Here is an 18,676-nt window from a genome sequence, read left to right as displayed (position 1 = left end):
TGCGATCTTGGGCAAGTCACTTAGGGTGGGAGTCACAAAAGCACTTAGGTGCCTAAGTCTGGGTTTAGCTGTTGAAGTCCCAGTTTTAGGCTCCACTAGGATCCACAAAACTCCCGCTGAACACTGTCGGTGCCTAAACTCACTGGGTGCCTAAATTTTCAGGGTAAAAGCTAGCTGGGTGTGTAAATTGCTGCCTTGGCATGTGCACTGCTGCCTCGCTGTCGGCATCTGGACACCTCTCTCTTGCTTAAGTCCCAGAACGATCCACAAAGCAAGGAAGACAGGTGTTTGACCCTGGGGCTCAATCCAATAGGCATACTCAGAGGTTGCCTACAGATCAAGTCACATCTGAAACCTACTGGATGAGGAGGAGGTGGTGCCCACCTTATCACTTTTATCCCAGTGGTTAGTGCACTCAACTGGGATGTGGGAAACCCAGGTTCTATTCCTCCTGCTAGGAAGAGAAAGGATTTGAACAGTAGTCTTCCGCCTCCCAGGAGAGTGCTCTAACTACTGAGTTACGGGATAGTCTGTATCTCTGTCTCTCCTGTTGAAGCTGTTCTGCCGTGTATAAAAAATTAAAGAGTAATTTGAGCAATAGGACTTGCCCCTGGGTCTCCCACCTCGCAGGTGGGTCCCTAACCACCAGCTATAGAGACATTCTCATTCTTTCTCTCTGTGGCCCAATGGAACAGCTCTGTGCTTCAGTTACTCATCTGTAAAATGGGCAAAATATTTTGTTACAAGGGTGTTGCCAAGATAAATTCATTAATGTCTGCCTGGCGCTCAGATAGTGTGATGATGGCTTCCATACTTAGACAGAATCTAGACACTAACTTTAAATAATTACAGAAATATGTGATTTGAGCTATGTAATGATAGCGGCTTAGAAGTAATTACGAGGGAGTAAAATTGCAAAACAAAACTGTTTAAGTGTTAAAACCAGACATAGCTTTAATTTTTTTCAATACAAAACAAATCTGTTTTCTTTATACGCTCTCTTTTACCAGTCACTTAATTTGATCCCCATTTCCCCTTATCTCTCATTCCTTCTGACTGCTGCGTCACCACCATTTCCAGCCAAAAGGGCATGCTTGTGTCACTCTCTCAAGTAGATGACCACGTCAGCCTATGGTTTGGACAAGCAGGTTACTGTGCAAACAGTTATGCAGTCCACCATCTTTGCAATGCTTATAAACCAAAATGTACTACACTGCCGTCAGATCGCCAAGGCTGGCTTGGTTTAAGGATTAGCTAAACATCAGACATTCTATCATGCGCATTTAGAATCAATCCTGCTTCTTAGTGATGATAATAAACTTGTACAAAAAAGAGATTCATTTGTATATTTTAGCATTTTACTTCAGTCACAGAATGCAAAACCTAACATTGGAATCAGTTTGATTTTTTTTTTTTTGTGATTGAAGATATTAAGCACTACAAGAGCATTGAAATTTCGATCTGATTAGGATCAAAATTTCTCAGGATCAAAACACTTCTTTTTTTCCCCCTACAGTTTTACTAATTGTGTGCTACTTGACACTGTGGAGTTATTCCACAGCATGATGGCAAACTATGTGAAGTGTATTTTACTGTTAGGAATGATCAACTCATTCTATTTGTTTTTCATGTGTTTGAGGTTATTAAGAGAACCAAAAATTATAACTAATGTGCGTGAGTTAAACGGGTTAGTTCAATTGCAGCTGGTAGGCTAAATCACAAAACAATATTTTGTATGCCAATAGGACTTTCTTACTGAAGAAGCACAAATAAATCATGAATATATAACTGATTTTAAAGCAGATTGGGGACAAGTTCCTTTGAAAAACAGAGGAGTGGTGAACAAGGTAAATGTGGAGTGGTCTATTTTCAGAAAACCTGGATTATTCCAACTACTAGAAACCAGATAAAAGTAGATCAGAGAGAATCCTACCAAACGTATTCATCAGAGACCTTTGCTTTATGGGAAATGAACTGCCCTTGCTCACTGTTTCTGAGGAATTCTATTTCTTATAGCTGTAAATCAAATCATGAAGAAATAGGATGACGTTTTGCCAAGCAAAATCTGAGGATGACAAGTATCTTTTTTGTCAGTGTCAGGTTTCTGAATTTAGACCTCAATTAGGATTCCAAAATGAAAAGGCACTTATTATATACCAATATATGCAATGCTTGTGACAGTGTTCTTACAAGCCATATATTCATTTTCAAATTCCAGTACATTGTCCTACATTTGTCCAAGAGTACAATTCATGGCTTCCTTCAGAGGTCTTGACTTTTCTATATCCTGTCTGATTCCCAGCCAGAAAGTACTTGATGTAACTGTTCAGTGAACATCATTAATTTTTTCAATTAATTGGGGACATATGCCTCAGCAGTATGTGACATCCATTCATTCTTAGCAACAAAGAGACTTCTTGAATCAGAAAGGGGCAGTAGCAAGCATCAGTGCAATAAGAGTGGCAAGTGAAGAAAAGCTTCTTCACAGGGTAAAGTGTTACACACTATAGAGCAGTGGGTGTCAAATTACCTTTGTCCCACTCTGTTCTCATTGTTTCAAAGCATACTGTATACTGGAGACAGTATAAAAACTAGACTCAAGAGTAATTGTATTCATTTGGGCCCCCAGCTCTAAGGTCACAGCGGGTCTCCTGGTATTGGAGCAGGTGTAATTCCACTGAGCAGGGGCCTAGGAGTCTGGGGGAAGGAGGCGGGAGGGGAAGGAGGAATGTGCAGGAACTGAATTGAGCTCCCTTCACATGACATGCAGCTCACCTCTGTGGTGGCTCTCTGCAGGCGCAGGTGTTGTCAGAGGATCCACATCAATGATGATCCTCCCTGTTCTTTTCACAAGACTCAGAGGTGAATTAGGACAACGGGGGCACTCCTGAAGCCTCTGGGCTTTAGTAGCAGATACAAGGCAGCCCCAGAGACCAGAAGTGGAAGATTCCTTTTATCCCCCTCCATGCATCTTCTTACTGCACACTAAGGCTGAGAGCTGGTGGCTGGATTTGAGCTTCACTGGACCTGTAACTCTACGGTGGCTGGTAAGTTTTAAGTCTAAAAGCGTTTTTAATGTATGTAATGAGGAACAGCATATTTCTTACAGATAACACAACCCCTTCTCTGAGCCCCGGAACTGAAAGTATGTCATCTGTGAATCATCTATCATGAATCTGTCTTAACCATACAGGCCCAGTTTTTCAAAGCAGCACTAAAATTGCATGAACGTGTATTATTTAATTTGTTCATTATTATGTGTACAAAAATCTGAGAGTTGTGCATCTAAATTAGCTTGTTAGATTCCTACCTACCCAATTTGTGCATGCAAAAGTAGTTTGTCTGCACAAAGCTACATTTTTGCATGGAGATAAACTTTCAGGAATAATTTTTCAGGCTGCACTGAGATTCTTTTGACTATTTAGCCCATAAACATTGTGTTTTATTAAAATATATAATAGTAATGATAACAGGTATGTATCCTGTATGTTGAGCAGTATGTTACAGATAAGTAACAATACAATTGGTTTTGAATGCAAATCTAGAAAGATTCCACATTTCCTGGAGACGGTAGGCTTATTGTTTATGTTATACATTTAGGGCTCTGTACCACAGGCAGCTGTTGTGAAAACTAACAGATATTTTAAAAAAGGAAGTACCTGAGGACAACAGGGATTTTTATGAGTTTTATCGAAAGTTCAGTGATCATTAACTCCCCTGTTGTTGAGTGCCCTTAACCACTCGTATGAGGAAAGGCTACTGCCTGGAACTCTGAATAATGCTTCTATAATCTTATTAAGGAAAGCCAGCATAGAGCCAGTAGAATGTGGTAGCTAGAGGCCTGTGTCACTTATAAATTACGTCTGAAAATTATTAGCGAAAATGCTGGAGACTCAGTTGCATTATCCCAGCTAATACACCCTGATCGGGTGAGGTTTATGAATAGGAGTTTGCCAGCAAAAAAATACAAAGAAAATATTAAATGTGATTTAACGAGTAATATCAATTAGTGATCCAGTGGCAGTTTTTGCAATAGATACAGAAAAAGTATGTGACAAAATCATATGGGATTTTTTCCACACAGTTAAGTACTATGAGATGGATACTCACTCATTAGTTTAATTGTTACACAAAGCACTAGGGTATCTGTGAAAAAAACCATCATCAGAAAGTTCAATGGAACAAAACAGGGATAATAGCTCCATATCTCATTTTTAAAAAAGAGATTGAGCCACTGATTCAACACTTGTGGAATCACTGGTATGTAGTGTCCTGTGGAAGTAAAAGCAGGCATATGCGTAGATAGCGTGTTAGTATTCTTTTATTAGAGGAAATCCAGCAGTCTGTTTTGAACTCTAACAATGTGTGCACTATACCACCTTCCAGCAGTGCTCATGAAGTTCTCAGAATACAGTCTGATACAAAATCATAGAAATTTAGGACTGCAAAGGGCCTTAATAGGTCATTTAGTTCAGTCCCCTGCACTGAGGCAGGACTAAAAATTATCTAGACCATCCCTGACAGATATTTGTCTGACATGTCCTTAAAAACCTCCAATGATGGAGATTCCACAACCTTCCTAGGAAGTTTGTTCCAGTGGCTAACTACCTTCATAGTTAGGAAGCTTTTCCTAATGTCTAACCTAAATCTCCTTTGCTGCAATTTAAGCCCATTGCTTCTTGTCCTGTCCTCAGTGGATAAGAAGAACAATTTATCATTCTCCTCTTTATAACAACTTTTTACCGACTTTAAGACTCGTATTATGTCCCCCTGAGTCTTCTCTTCTCCAACTAAACAAACCCAATTTTTTCAATCGTTTCTTCGAGGTCATGTTTTCTAAACCTTTAATCATTTTTCTTGCTCTCCTTTGGACTTTTTGTCCAGATCTTTCCAAACTGTGGTGACCTGAACTGGACACAGTACTCTAGTTGAGACCTTACGAGTGCTAAGTACAGTGGAAAAACTAATTCACATGACTTACTTACAACTCTCCTGCTAATACATCCCGGAAGGATGTCCGCTTTTTTTTTGCAACAGTATTAGATTGTTGATTCATATTTAGTTTGTGATCCACTGCAACCTCCAGATCCTTTCTGCAGAACTCCTTCCTAGGCAGTCATTTCTCATTTTGTATTTGTGCAGTTGATTATTCCTTCCTAATTGGAGTACTTTGCATTTGTTCTTATTGAATTGCATGCTATTTATTTCAGATCATTTCTCCAATTTCTCAAGATCATTTTGAATTCTAATCCTGTCCTCCAAAGCGCTAGCAACCCCTTCCAGCTTGGTATCATCTGCAAACTTTATACATGTACTCTCTGTGCAGTTATCAACATCATTTATGAAGATATTCAACAGAAGCAGACCCAGGACAGATTCCTGAGGGACACCACTCGATATGCCCTTCCAGCTTGAGTGTGAACCATTGATAACTACTCTCTGAATACAGGTTTCAGCCAGTTGTGCACCCACCTTATAATAGTTTATCTAGGTTATATTTCCCTAGCTTGCTAATGAGAAGGTAATGTGAGACAGTATCAAAAGGCTTACTACAGTCAACATATATCACATTTACTGCTTCCCCCTATCCACGAGGCTTGTTACCCTATCAAAGAATGATATTAGGTTGGTTTGATGTGATTTGTTCTCAACAAATCCATGCTGTTACTTATCATCTTATAGGTGCTTATAAACTGATTGTTTGATTATTTGCTCCATTATCTTTCTTGGTACTGAAGTTAAGCTAATGTCTATAATTCCTGGGTTGTCCTTATTCCCCTTTTTATAGATAGGTACTGTATTTTCCCTTTTCCAGAGATTCCTCTGGAATCTCTCCTATCCTCCACAAGTTCTCAAAGGTAATCAATAATGACTCAGAGATCTCTTCAGCCAGTTCCTTAAATATTCTAGGATGTATTTAGTCAGGCCCTGACGACATGAAGACATCTAACTTGTCAAAGTAAGTCTGACCTCGTTCTTTCCCTATTTTAGCCTCAGTTGCTACTCCATTTACATTGATATTTGCTATGTTAGTTGTCTGATCACTGCTAACCTTTCTGGTGAAAACTGAAACAAAAAAGGCATTTAACATTTCTGTCATTGGTGTGTTTTCTGTTATTATCTTTCCTCCTCATTGAGTAATGGGCCTAACATGTCCTTGGTCTTCCTTTTGCTTCTCATGTACTTGTAAAATGTTTTCTTGTAACCCTTTATGTCCCTAGCTAGTTTAATCTCATTTTGTGCTTTGGCCTTTCTATTTTTCTCCCTATATGCGTGTGTTGGATTTTTTCATATTAAATGTTTGTAATTTGACCTAGTTTCTACTTTTATATGCCTCTTTTTAGAGTTTCAAGTTGTTGAAGATCTCCTGGTTAAGCCAGGGTGGTCACTTACCCTACTTCCTATCTTTCCTATGCAGTGGGATAGTTTGCTCTTGTGACCTTAATAATGTCTCTTTAAAAAAACTGCCAACTCTCCTTAAATCTTTTTCCCTTAGACTTGCTTCCTATAGGCTCTTACCTACCAATTCACTGAGTTTGCCAAGCTCTGCCTTCTTGAAGTCCATTGTCTTTATTCTGCTGTTTTCTCTCCTACCACTCCTTAGAATCATGAACTCTATCATTTCATGATCACTTTCACCCAAGCTGCCTTCCACCTTAAATGGACACATTATTACTTTCCTTCCCCAGTTCTTTACAAATGCACCAAATATTGATAAATATAAACCTCCCCCACGAAGTCAATGGGATTTTTGCTATTTACTTCAATGGAGGCAGGATTTCACCCCTATATTTTTGTTCTGTTAGGCCTTCATCAAATGGTCACTGAAGTCAAAAGGAGTTTTTTCCTTTGACTGCAACTGGCTTTGCATAAGGGCAAAACAGATCTCATATGAAAGACTGTTGCTGTTATAGACCTGAAGACCTTCTGCACTGTTCTTCTTCCGTTCACATTCAAGAGGCTGCTTTTGCCTTCTTTTATTTGAAATAGTGCTAAAACTTTTCAAAAGTTACTAATGGTCCACTATGAAATCATTTTACCATCAACAATCTTCCTGAATATTTTGTGGGTTTTGTGCAACATTTTTCCCTTAAACAACTTGCTCATTTTCTTCTCTGGTGTCTCTGCATAACCTGGAATTGAAGGCAGGATGTACCAATCTTCCTAGTTCTGCCTTTTCTATTTTATTGTCAGTGCACATCCAGAATCCGCCCAACAGTAGTTTTACTTGCACTTTATTTATGTTTACTATTGTAGAATCTGAGTTTCTGCATGTACTAACCCTTTTCCACTCTTCTCTTTTGTAAGTCTACCAAGAATTTCCTGTAATTTCTGAAGCTCTTTTTTCAGGTACTCACTTTTTTTTAGTTTGCAACCCCTCAAAATCTTGATTTTGTTTTATCATAGGGTTTGCTAGCTTCTTCACTTTGGTTTCTAGTTTCCTCTCATTTTCAGTATCAGAGTGTCATCTTTTCTGCATTGTTATCTCAAACAAAAATACCTCTTTTTGTTTTGCACTTTGGATTTTGAGGGACTGAGGTTCTAGTAGGCTATGCTTCAATCACGCTCATCTTAATGTGAGCCTCTGTCATCATCTTCCATGGCCATTGCCTGGCAAATCTGGAGTTCTTGTATCTTGACTACATCTTTTTTAACCATAGCAGGTAGATTGCCCCTTTCCTAACTTGAATTTGGATTCTGCCACCTAAGATAGACAATTTGCCACAGAGTGTTTTTTCTTGGCACATCTACATTCTTTCCAACTAGTCGAAAAGTTGATATCTTTCTGAGTGAGGGTATGAGCCATTTCAGCTTCTGCAAGGGTACTGAAATACAGTCTTACTTCTTGAGATATGCCCTGCTGGGCAGTGATGAGCTGCCAAAATCTTAACAACCAGTTCCCTATAAAAAGTTCTGATTTAAGGGATGTGCCGAGAGGTGGAGGGGGTGGGGGTGTAGTGGTGGGGAATCTGGTATAAGATTGGTCAGTGGCTCGTATTATTATTACTACTTTTACTAAGGCAGCACTTAAAGCCCTAAGCATGATCAGAGCTCCATTGTGCTGGATGCTGACAAGAAACATAGTACATAAGAACAGCCATACTGGGTCAGACCAATACTTCTGCTACTATTCTGTCTTCTGACAGCAGCCAGTGCCAGATGCTTTAGAAAGAATGATCAGAATAGAACTATTTTGAGTGATCCATCTCCTGTCATCCAGTCCCAGCTTCTGGTAGTTTGGAGTTTTAGGGACAGCAAGAGCACAGGGTTATGTCCCTGCCCATCTTGACTAATAGCCTGATGAACCTATCCTTCATGAACTTATCTAATTCTTTTTTGAACCGAGTTATACTTTTGGCCTTCACACCATCCACTGGGAACAAGTTCCACAGGATGACTGTGCATTGTGTGAAGAAGTTCTTTCTTTTGTTTGTTTAAAATATGCTGCCTATTAATTTCATCAGATGACCCCTAGTTCTTACATTATGTGAAGGGGTATATAATACTTCCCTAATCATTGTCTGCATGCCATTCATGATTTTAGAGACTGTTATCATATTTCTCCCCTCCCGCATTACACATCTCTTTTCTAATCTGAATAGTCCCAGTCTTTTTAATTTCTCCTCTTATGGAAGAAGTTGTTCCATGCCCCTAGTCATTTTTGTTGCTCTTCTCTGCACCTTTCCCAATTCTAATATCTCTTTTTTGAGATGGGGTGAACAGAACTACACATAGTATTCATGCTGTGGTTATATCATGGGTTTATAAAGTGGCATTATGACATTTTCTTTTATTATCTATTTCCTAATGGTTCCTAACTTTCTGTTTGCTCAATGTGAAGTGACAGTCGAAAAAGCTATGTTTTCAGAGAACTATCTGCAATGACTCCAAGATCTCTTTCTTGAGTGGTAACAGCTAATTTAGACCCCATCATTTTGTAGGTAGAGTTGGGATTATTTTTTCCAGTGGTCACTACTTTGCACTCATCAGTGCTAAATTTCATCAGCCATTTTGCCGCCCAGTCACCCAGTTTAGTGAGATACCTTTGAAACTCTTCACAGTCAACTTTCAACTTAACTATCTCAAGTAAAAGACAGCCCAGCTGAAGACCTTGCAATCCTAATAGACAAGACATACAAAGGGTCAGAGAGACACAGAGAGGTAAAGTAACTTGTCTGAAGTTACTTACACACGCAGGTCAGTGGTGGAGCTGAGAACACAGGGTTTTCTGAGTCCCAGTCTATCCACTGGATCACACTACTTCTCACACATTCTTATTGGTTCTTGTCTCACTTGCCTGAAGACTAATGTTTCATATTCCATATTCTATTTCAGAGAAGTAGGCCAGTCAGTCAGAACACTATGGTCTTTTTCAAACAGGATCTTCATCTCTGCCAGGTGTTTAGTTAAGTCAGTGAGTCTTAAACATCTTTTAGCTCCTCATCCAGACAGTGCAATAAAAGTTTGACTTGTTATTTTTTAAATTCAAATTTCAAGTGCACCCAACAGATTTCTGAATTTGTGTGTCCATTTCTGAGCAACTGCCCTATCCTCAGAGATATTCAGTGTTGGGAATTTAAGGGATGCAAATGCCAGACTGCTTTTGTTTGTTTTTTGGGTTTTTTCCTCTAGATGTGCCTTTAATGTTCTTTCTGAATTTTATCTCACATTGCTATTTTCCCTTTTTCAATCATATATATTTTAGTTCCTCCAGATTTTATAGGCTATTTCCTTTTAAGAGCTTCTAAAAGCTTGAGTCTGAGCTGTTGTCAATACCAAAGATGGCTGCTGCACATTTTCTGTTAGCTACTTTTGCCTTTCACAAAGATGGCCACTGTGCTCCCAGCTTTGCAATTGCAGGCAACAAGCAAGCAGCTTTTGCTTCAGTTTTATGTGTAGGAAAACTAGTTTTTTCACTAAAAGAAAAGGAGTACTTGTGGCACCTTAGAGACTAACCAATTTATTTGAGCATAAGCTTTCGTGAGTCCCCTGTTTGCATACTGAACTGAGCTAGTTTGTTCTCTTGGGTGTAGTGCTCTTAGACCAGAGATTTGCTTTGCCTCTTAGTAGAGAATTTCTACTTTATTTTTTTTTTCTCATCACATACTCTGTGTCTTCACTGCCAGTTGGGGTGTCTTGTGGAAATAAATCCCAGGACACACAGTGCTCCAGTGCAGCCATCATCTGGTTTTACTCGAAGCATAGCTAAATTACAGATTCGTAGCCTAACGCTCCTCCCATGCCAGTGTAAATCAGGAGCAACCCCAGTGACGACAATGAACCTCAGCGAGAAAAGAATTAGCCCTGTATCTATTTTTAAAAATTGTAAATAGGTTATAATTAAAAGGCTGGTGTTCAAATGGAAAGAATTTGGTCTCAAATATTTAGGGGTCAAGTTGCATCCATATCTGGATACAGATATGTGCACACACACATATTTGGGGCAGGGACTTTCTCTTGCTATGTGTCTGTACAACTCCTAGTCTCCTAATCCTGACTGGGTACAGATAGGTATTTGGATATTACAGGAATGGGAGCCACAAAAGTAGAGAGAGGATAATGTACTGTATTGGTTAAATCCATTGTAGCTTCATGGCTCAGCTCTGTTCTGTGCAACTTTCTTAGCTACCAAATACATTAGTTTTTGATCACCATGTCAACAGTGAGAAATAAAAAAAAGCAAGGGATGAGTACATTTTCTATATTAGGGACAGAGTTACGCATCTCATAGACATTAAGGAGGGACCATCATGATCATCTAGTCTGACCTCCTGCACACCACAGGTCACAGAATCTCACCTACCCACTCCTGCAATAAGCCTGTAACCTCTGGCTGAGTTACTAAAATCCTCAGATATTGATTTAAAAAGACTTCAAGTTACAGAGAACCCACCATTTACTCTAGTTCAAGCCAGCAAATGACCCAGGCCCCACACAGCAAAGGAAGGCACCTCCCACCCCAAGGTCTCTGCCAATTTGACCTGGGGGAAAATTTGCTCATGATCCCAAATATGGCAATCAGTTGGACAGTGAACATGTGGGTGAAACCCACCAGCCAGACACCCAGGAAGGAATTCTGTGTAGTAACTCAGAGTCGTCCCCAGCTGGTGTCCCATCTTCAGCCATTAGAAATATTTGTTAAGAGAAATCATGGATAGGCCATATGCCATTATAGGCAACCTTATCATACCATCCCCTCCAAAAACTTATCAAACTCAGTCTTGAAACAAGTTAGGTTTTTTGCCTCCACTAATCCCATTGAAAGAACTTCACTTCTCTTATGGTTAGAAACCTTTGTCTAATTTCATTGGAGCAATGCCTCTGTGAAGTAAAATAATGGCAGCACATGGAACTGGGCAGCTGTTGGAGACCACCATCATACAAATCTAAGTAATTCCACATTCCCACATACATTGAGAATCTTGAATATTTAAGGAAATGACTTGAAAATATACAGTAAGAAAAGTTACTTTTGAACCATCCTCCACTATATTAAAACAAAAAGGCAGATGAAATATGAAGATCCACAATCATGAATTGTAAATAATAGTTCAAAAGCAACCAGGTATTGTGCCAGATTATTTTGACAAAAACTGAGGTACTTACAGTCTAAGTGACTATGCCTGATCCCTTCCACATCTTCAGCATGAATGAAGTGGTAACATCTCTTCCCTACAATATCTACAGGGGTCAGATCCATGTAATCACTAATCCTACAAAGAAAAAATACAGCCTGTAATTTAAGAAGGAAAAAATACAGGAACTGTCAAATGACAGAAATAGAATATACAGAAAGATTGTTCATTACTGTAGTATAACCACAAAGTCACTGCTATTTATTTGAGTGGAAAGTATAAACAGCACACATTCTTTATAATAAAACTGTTTTTAATAGAGAAATTATTATTAGAGAAACTGCTGAAATCAGTTAGTCCATTGAAATAAATGGAAAGTTAAGCTTCAGATCACTTCCCACCCATAGAATAAACACGGAGACAATATAATTCCATGAAATTACAACGCATCAGCAATAATTCAAAATCCTCATTAAAAGACCAAGGTTACATAATAAAATAAAAACATGTTATGTTTATACCAAATGATTAGAGACACCTTTCATTTCAACAGATTCATCTTCCATTGGGTATATTCATGAAAAAAGCTCTTCAACCACTTCTTGGCACAAAGTCCAAACTGACATTTCAAGGGATATAATTTAAATGCTGAGACATACAGATGCCTGCGGGTGTTATCTTTTTTAGTCTTATTCATTTGGGAACTCAGCTTTCACTCCTGGCTCTTTCAACTGGGACTTTGTGGTTTATTCCACACAGAAACTTTTAAACCCTTTCAGCAGAGTGTGTGTGAGTGTGTATGTGTGTGTGTGCGCGTGTGTGTACAGAAAAATATAACAAAGACTGGAAAACACGTTGTGTGAACTAGCCTGGTTTACACAAACATTTGAAAACCTGTGTTATTTTTAAAAGTAGAAACAAATTTTGGGGGTTTGAAATATAGTGTTCCCCCACTAAATGTCTGTTTTGTATAACTAGAACATCTCGCTTTTAGGGTTAGAAGGCACGGTGTTGTAGGTGGCTGATATAGAGGCTTAGTAATAGTAATGTATACTATACAGATCCCTCAAAATGTGAATGGACTCATCTCCAAATTATATGGCTGAGATTACCAATGACAATACTAATTTTAAAGTCTGGTGAATCCTTGCAGTAAAGCCAGGGACTGTAAGAACTGAGGTGTAATAAAAAGTCAGCAAGTTAGTAAATTACCCATCAATTTCTCACTATCCAGAACAATCTGTTTTACCAGAGGGATAGTCCCTTGACAATCTGTTCCCACTATCCTCTCCCCACAGTGGGTGGCTGGAGCATGCTTGCTGGGGGTGGAGGGCTGCATAAGCTCCCCTCTATCTGGAATGCCCTGGCCCATTGTATTATACCAGGCATTCTTATTGGTCATCTCCAACCGCCCACAGATTTGCTGGCTGCCCCCTTTACACCTAGGAACCGAAAGACTGGGAACATTCTGCCATTCCTGCCCCTATTGCCTGCAAGCTTTTTCCACATTTAAACTAAAGCGCAGTTCAGTGTGATGGGTGCAACTGCACAGTATGTAGCTATTACTTGCTTTTCACATCAGTGTAAACTATGCTATTTATTTGCCCTTAGCAAATACCAGTTGTATTTTCTTCTGTCTCTATCAGCAGAAAGTAAATTACAAAGATTCAGTTTCAGGGAGATGGTCAATGTCTCCCAATCTAGTCAGTATATAGAATGGCACAAGATGCTTGGTGCCAGTCCTACCCGGAAGCGGAGCATGTGTTGACTTAGGACCTGATTCAGCAATCCATCGCTGTTCAGGGGAGCATTTTATCATGTGTCTAATGTTAGGAATGTGCTTAAGGCCCATAAGCATGTGCCTAAGTGGTTTGCTGAACAGGAATGGATTTAAAGTACACGTTTAAAAAATTTCCTGAATTGGGACCTTATGGTCTGAATGACAAGGCCTGGGAAGCCAATGGCAATTTTATTCTTGCAACTGTGCAAGAGACAATGGGGTCACTCAAATCCTGATCCAGCTCCACTGAAATCAATGGGAGTCTTTCTATAAATGTTAATGGAGGATGGATTAGAGCTCTGGTCTGTATTTAATTTGGATCAAAGAAGGTAGGGTTTTTGGTCAGGAAAGCATCCACAGCTCTTCCTTGCAATAGGGACCACTTGCCTTTGTACTGATTTTGAATCTAGTTCTGTCTATAATAAGGTTGTGGCACACGTGTCATTTCCTCTAGAATTGTCACAGTGTCTTTGAATGGCATAACTGTGATCAAGACTGGAGACTTCCCTGCTGACTTGTAGTTCAGTAACTGAATAAAACAGTTCAGCAATTTCTGCTATAATTCATAGATATTTAGGTCAGAAGAGACCATTATGATCATCTAGTCTGACCTCCTGCACAACGCAGGCCACAGAATTTCACCCACCACTCCTGTGAAAAACCTCTCACCTATGTCTGAGCTATTGAAGTCCTCAAATTGTGGTTTAAAGACTTCAAGGAGCAGAGAATCCTCCAGCAAGTGACCCGTGCCCCATGCTACAGAGGAAGGCGAAAAACCTCCAGGGCCTCTTCCAATCTGCCCTGGAGGAAAATTCCTTCCCGACCTCAAATATGGCGATCAGCTAAACCCTGAGCATATAGGCAAGATTCACCAGCCAGATACTACAGAAAATTCTTTCCTGGGTAACTCAGATCCCACCCCATCTAATATCCCATCACAGGCCATTGGGCCTATTTACCATGAATATTTAATTACCAAAACCATGTTATTCCATCATACCATCTCCTTCATAAACTTATCGAGTTTAATCTTAAAGCCAGATAGATCTTTTGCCCCCACTAACAATAGGTTAGTTAGGCTTGTAAATATAGTTCTAACTGCAACAAGAGATCCATTTACCACAATATACAATTCTAGGGAATAGGAGCTGACCAAAATCTATATTTAGGTTGCCTATCTATTCCCATTATTAAAAAAAAATTCTAAATACTTTCTGAAGAATTCTAATGCCTCCGTGTTTTGGAGTACAAACTTGCTGTCTCAATGAAAATATGTTCAGTTTTGGCTCAGTAATAAGATGTAGAAAATCACCATTTGCATTATGACAGGTTTCAGAGTAACAGCCGTGTTAGTCTGTATTCGCAAAAAGAAAAGGAGTACTTGTGGCACCTTAGAGACTAACCAATTTATTTAAGCAAAAGCTTAAGTGAGCTGTAGCTCACGAAAGCTTATGCTCAAATAAATTGGTTAGTCTCTAAGGTGCCACAAGTACTCCTTTTCCATTTGCATTATGTTTACTAGAGCTTGCTAGACCCTTTGTGCTAAAAAATTCAAAAATTCAGTTTGCACTATAGAAGTTGTTTGGTGTATAGAGACTGAAATAGGGGACTGCAAGAAGAGAACAGATGATTTAGTGGTTAAGGCAGTTGAATGCCACCCTGGAGAACTGGAGCCTATCCCTGACCACAGAGTTCCTATCTGATGCTTGGCAAGTGAACTAGAACTAAAACTTTCACAACTGGCCACTAATTGTGTGTTCCTCATTTTCTTGGAGACTAACTTGAGACATCTGGGGCCTGATTTTCAAAAGAGCAGAACACTCACAACTGCAGCTGAAGTCAATGGGAGCTGTGGATACTCAACACCTATAAAAAACCAGGCCCAAGATGTCTCAAGTTGGGTGCTCAGTAAATGTAGCACCCCAAGTTAGCAGTGTTTTGTCCTTATTCTCTCTTTGCCTCACTTTCCCCAGAATAACATTCTCCTATCTCATAAGGAGTTGTGAAAATAAATTAACTGATGTTTGTGAGACACTTGGATACAACAGGGATGAGCACCATAGAAAAAAAACGTGACAAAATTAATAATTCAGTATTCAGTACAGGGTTTAGATAGTGTGCAGTAAATAAGACATGGATCAACATATTGAATAAGGAGAATAAAAATATATTTAACAGCTGCTTCATTCATGGAGTAACATCCATCCTGTACAATAAATGGAGAAAAAAAGAGTATATGACTATGTAATTAAAGATTGTATCATAATGCATCTGTTCAAGGGGGAAGAATTAAGGTTGTTTGGCATTTTCTAACCTGAGTCCTTAACTATTGCAACCTTAGTAACTTTCTTTTAACTAAGGTGTTTTTGTACGTATCAGGATATTATTACTGAAAGGTCCAAGTAAGTCTTTTAATAACTCCCTAGTTACTCTCTGCACTTGTTTCTTTACTTGGCCTTGACCTTTCAAATGGTCTGAGTGTCAGAAAATATTGTATTATAAGTACAATAAGTCAAATAAAGCAAGTGAACTGTGGAACCTGATCCACAACCCATGAGTTCAACAACAAGAGGAAAAAGCTATTTAGTCCAGATGTAAGAAGGAAACAGGGTTTGTATTTTTAACTAAAAAGAAAAAAATCAATTCACAAGATAAGAGTGATGTTTTGTGTCCATCAAGGCCACCAAAATGAGAACTAAGAGATAGGACATCAAAGTAAATCAGTTTTGTGATTACATGAATGAGAATGATTTTGTTATGGAAATCATACACAAATCAAAGCTGGGATATAAATATTGTTGCATTGCTAAACCATTGAAAAAATAACTTTATATTATGTTGCTTAATTTATTAATTTAGGGCCAAATCCCATGGCTCTCCAACTCCCATGGGCAGTCTGTCTCTTGACAGCTAAAAATAGCAGCTGATTGAGAAGTAGGGGCTTGATTCTACCAAGTGCTGAGTACACTTGCCCTGATCCCATAAACCCTGTAAGTTTATGCTTAACTTTAAGCTCATGGAAAGTCCCACTGCCTTCAATGGTTAAGTGCTTTTCTGGCTTAAAGCCAGAGTGCTCATTATTAAGCAGGCTTGAGTCCTAGTAAAGGAGGCTCCATACAGGAGACTATTTCTGCAGATCCTTAGGGAATGTTGGTAGATCGGTGAAGCATGCAGATCCATAGAGACAAAACCCAACACTGGGGGAGCATCATGCCATGTGTGTGCACTGCTCCTTACTGTGACCATTGTGATAGTAGCTGTGGTTGTGCAGGCATCTTGACCAGTTTAGGATGAAGATTCAGCCCTTGATGTTTGCTCTCCAGAAGTAAACTCTTTACACAAGCTTTGATTTTTTCCCCAGCATTTGACCCTTAAGAAAGTAAAAGTAATGGCCATGATGTTCTACTTGGTTGCGTAAATTCGATATCTAAATCTATATTTAGGCACCTAAATAAAAGTGATCTGATTTTCATACATGCTGAGCATCCACAACTTATACTGAAGTAAACAGGAGTTAGATGTCAGCTCAGTACCTAAAAATTAGGCCACTTTTATTTAGGTGCCTGAATATAGATTTAGATGTCATAGAATCATAGAATATCAGGGCTGGAAGGGACCTCAGGAGATCATCTAGTCCAACCCCTTCTCAAAGCAGGACCAATCCCCAACTAAATCATCCCAGCCAGGACTTTGTCAAGCCTGACCTTAAAAACTTCTAAGGAAGGAGATTCCAGCACCTTCCTAGGTAACACATTCCAGCGCTTCACCCCCTCCTAGTGAAAAAGTTTTTCCTAATATCCAACCTAAACCTCTCCCACTGCAACTTGAGACCATTACTCCTTGTTCTGTCATCTGCTACCACTGAGAACAGTCTAGAGCCATCCTCTTTGGAACCCCCTTTCAGGTAGCTGAAAGCAGCTATCAAATCCCCCCTCATTCTTCTCTTCCGCAGACTAAACAATCCCAATTCCCTCAGCCTTTCCTCATAAGTCATGTGTTCCAGTCCCCTAATCATTTTTGTTGTCCTTCGCTAGACGTTTTCCAATTTTTCCACATCTTTCTTGTAGTGTGGGGCCCAAAACTGGACACAGTCCTCCAGATGAGGCCTCACCAACGTTGAATAGAGGGGAACGATCATGTCCCTCAATCTGCTGGCAATGCCCCTACTTATACATCCCAAAATGCCATTGGCCTTCTTGGCAACAAGGGCACACTGTTGACTCATATCCAGCTTCTCGTCCACTGTAACCCCTAGGTCCTTTTCTGCAGAACTGCTGCCTAGCCATTCGGTCCCTAGTCTGTAACAGTGCATGGGATTCTTCTGCCCTAAGTGCTGGACTCTGCACTTGTCCTTGTTGAACCTCATCAGATTTCTTTTAGCCCAATCCTCTAATTTGTCTAGGTCCCTCTGTATCCTATCCCTACCCTCCAGCGTATCTACCTCTCCTCCCAATTTAGTGTCATCTGCAAACTTGCTGAGGGTGCAATCCACACCATCCTCCAGATCATTAATGAAGATATTGAACAAAACCGGCCCCAGGACCAACCCTTGGGACACTCCACTTGATACCGGCTGCCAACTAGACATGGAGCCATTGATCACTATCCATTGAGCCTGACAATCTAGCCAGCTTTCTATCCACCTTATAGTCCTTTCATCCAGCCTATACTTCTTTAACTTGCTGGCAAGAATACTGTGGGAGACCGTGTCAAAAGCTTTGCTAAACTCGAGGAACAACACGTCCACTGCTTTCCCCTCATCCACAGAGCCAGTTATCTCGTCATAGAAGGCAATTAGATTAGTCAGGCATGACTTGCCCTTGGTGAAATCCATGCTGACTATTCCTGATCGCTTTCCTCTCCGCTAAGTGCTTCCGAATTGATTCCTTGAGGACCTGCTCCATGATTATTCCAGGGACTGAGGTGAGGCTAACTGGCCTGTAGTTCTTCCCTTTTTTAAAGATGGGCACTACATTAGCCTTTTTCCAGTCGTCCAGGACCTTCCCCGATCGCCATGAGTTTTCAAAGATAATGGCCACAGGCTCTGCAATCATATCCGCCAACTCCTTTAGCACTCTCGGATGCAGCACATCCAGCCCCATGGACTTGTGCTCGTCCAGCTTTTCTAAATAGTCCCGAACCACTTCTTTCTCCACAGTGGGCTGGTCACCTCTTCCCCGTGCTGTGCTGCCAGTGCAGTAGTCTGGGAGCTGACCTTGTTCGTGAAGACAGAGGCAAAAGAAGCATTGAGTACATTAGCTTTTTCCACATCCTTTGTCACTAGATTGCCTCTCTCATTCAGTAAGGGGCCCACACTTTC

At 39.9% G+C, this 18,676-nt stretch overlaps 1 protein-coding gene across 5 annotated transcripts in view; it reads right to left on the bottom strand.

Annotated features, from left to right (window-relative positions):
• NPAS3 (neuronal PAS domain protein 3) overlaps nucleotides 1–18,676 on the bottom strand; it is an 844,272-nt gene that overhangs the window by 20,188 nt on the left and 805,408 nt on the right. For all 5 annotated transcript variants that reach the window (XM_073348989.1, XM_073348988.1, XM_073348990.1 and 2 more), the window contains one exon: nucleotides 11,608–11,714. In XM_073348989.1, coding sequence (XP_073205090.1) covers nucleotides 11,608–11,714 — 107 coding nt within the window. The remainder of the gene's footprint in view (nucleotides 1–11,607; nucleotides 11,715–18,676) is intronic.

This window comes from Lepidochelys kempii, chromosome 6 (assembly GCF_965140265.1).
Source record: "Lepidochelys kempii isolate rLepKem1 chromosome 6, rLepKem1.hap2, whole genome shotgun sequence".
NCBI lineage: Eukaryota > Metazoa > Chordata > Testudines > Cheloniidae > Lepidochelys > Lepidochelys kempii.
This window is presented reverse-complemented; position numbering and strand designations above follow the sequence as displayed.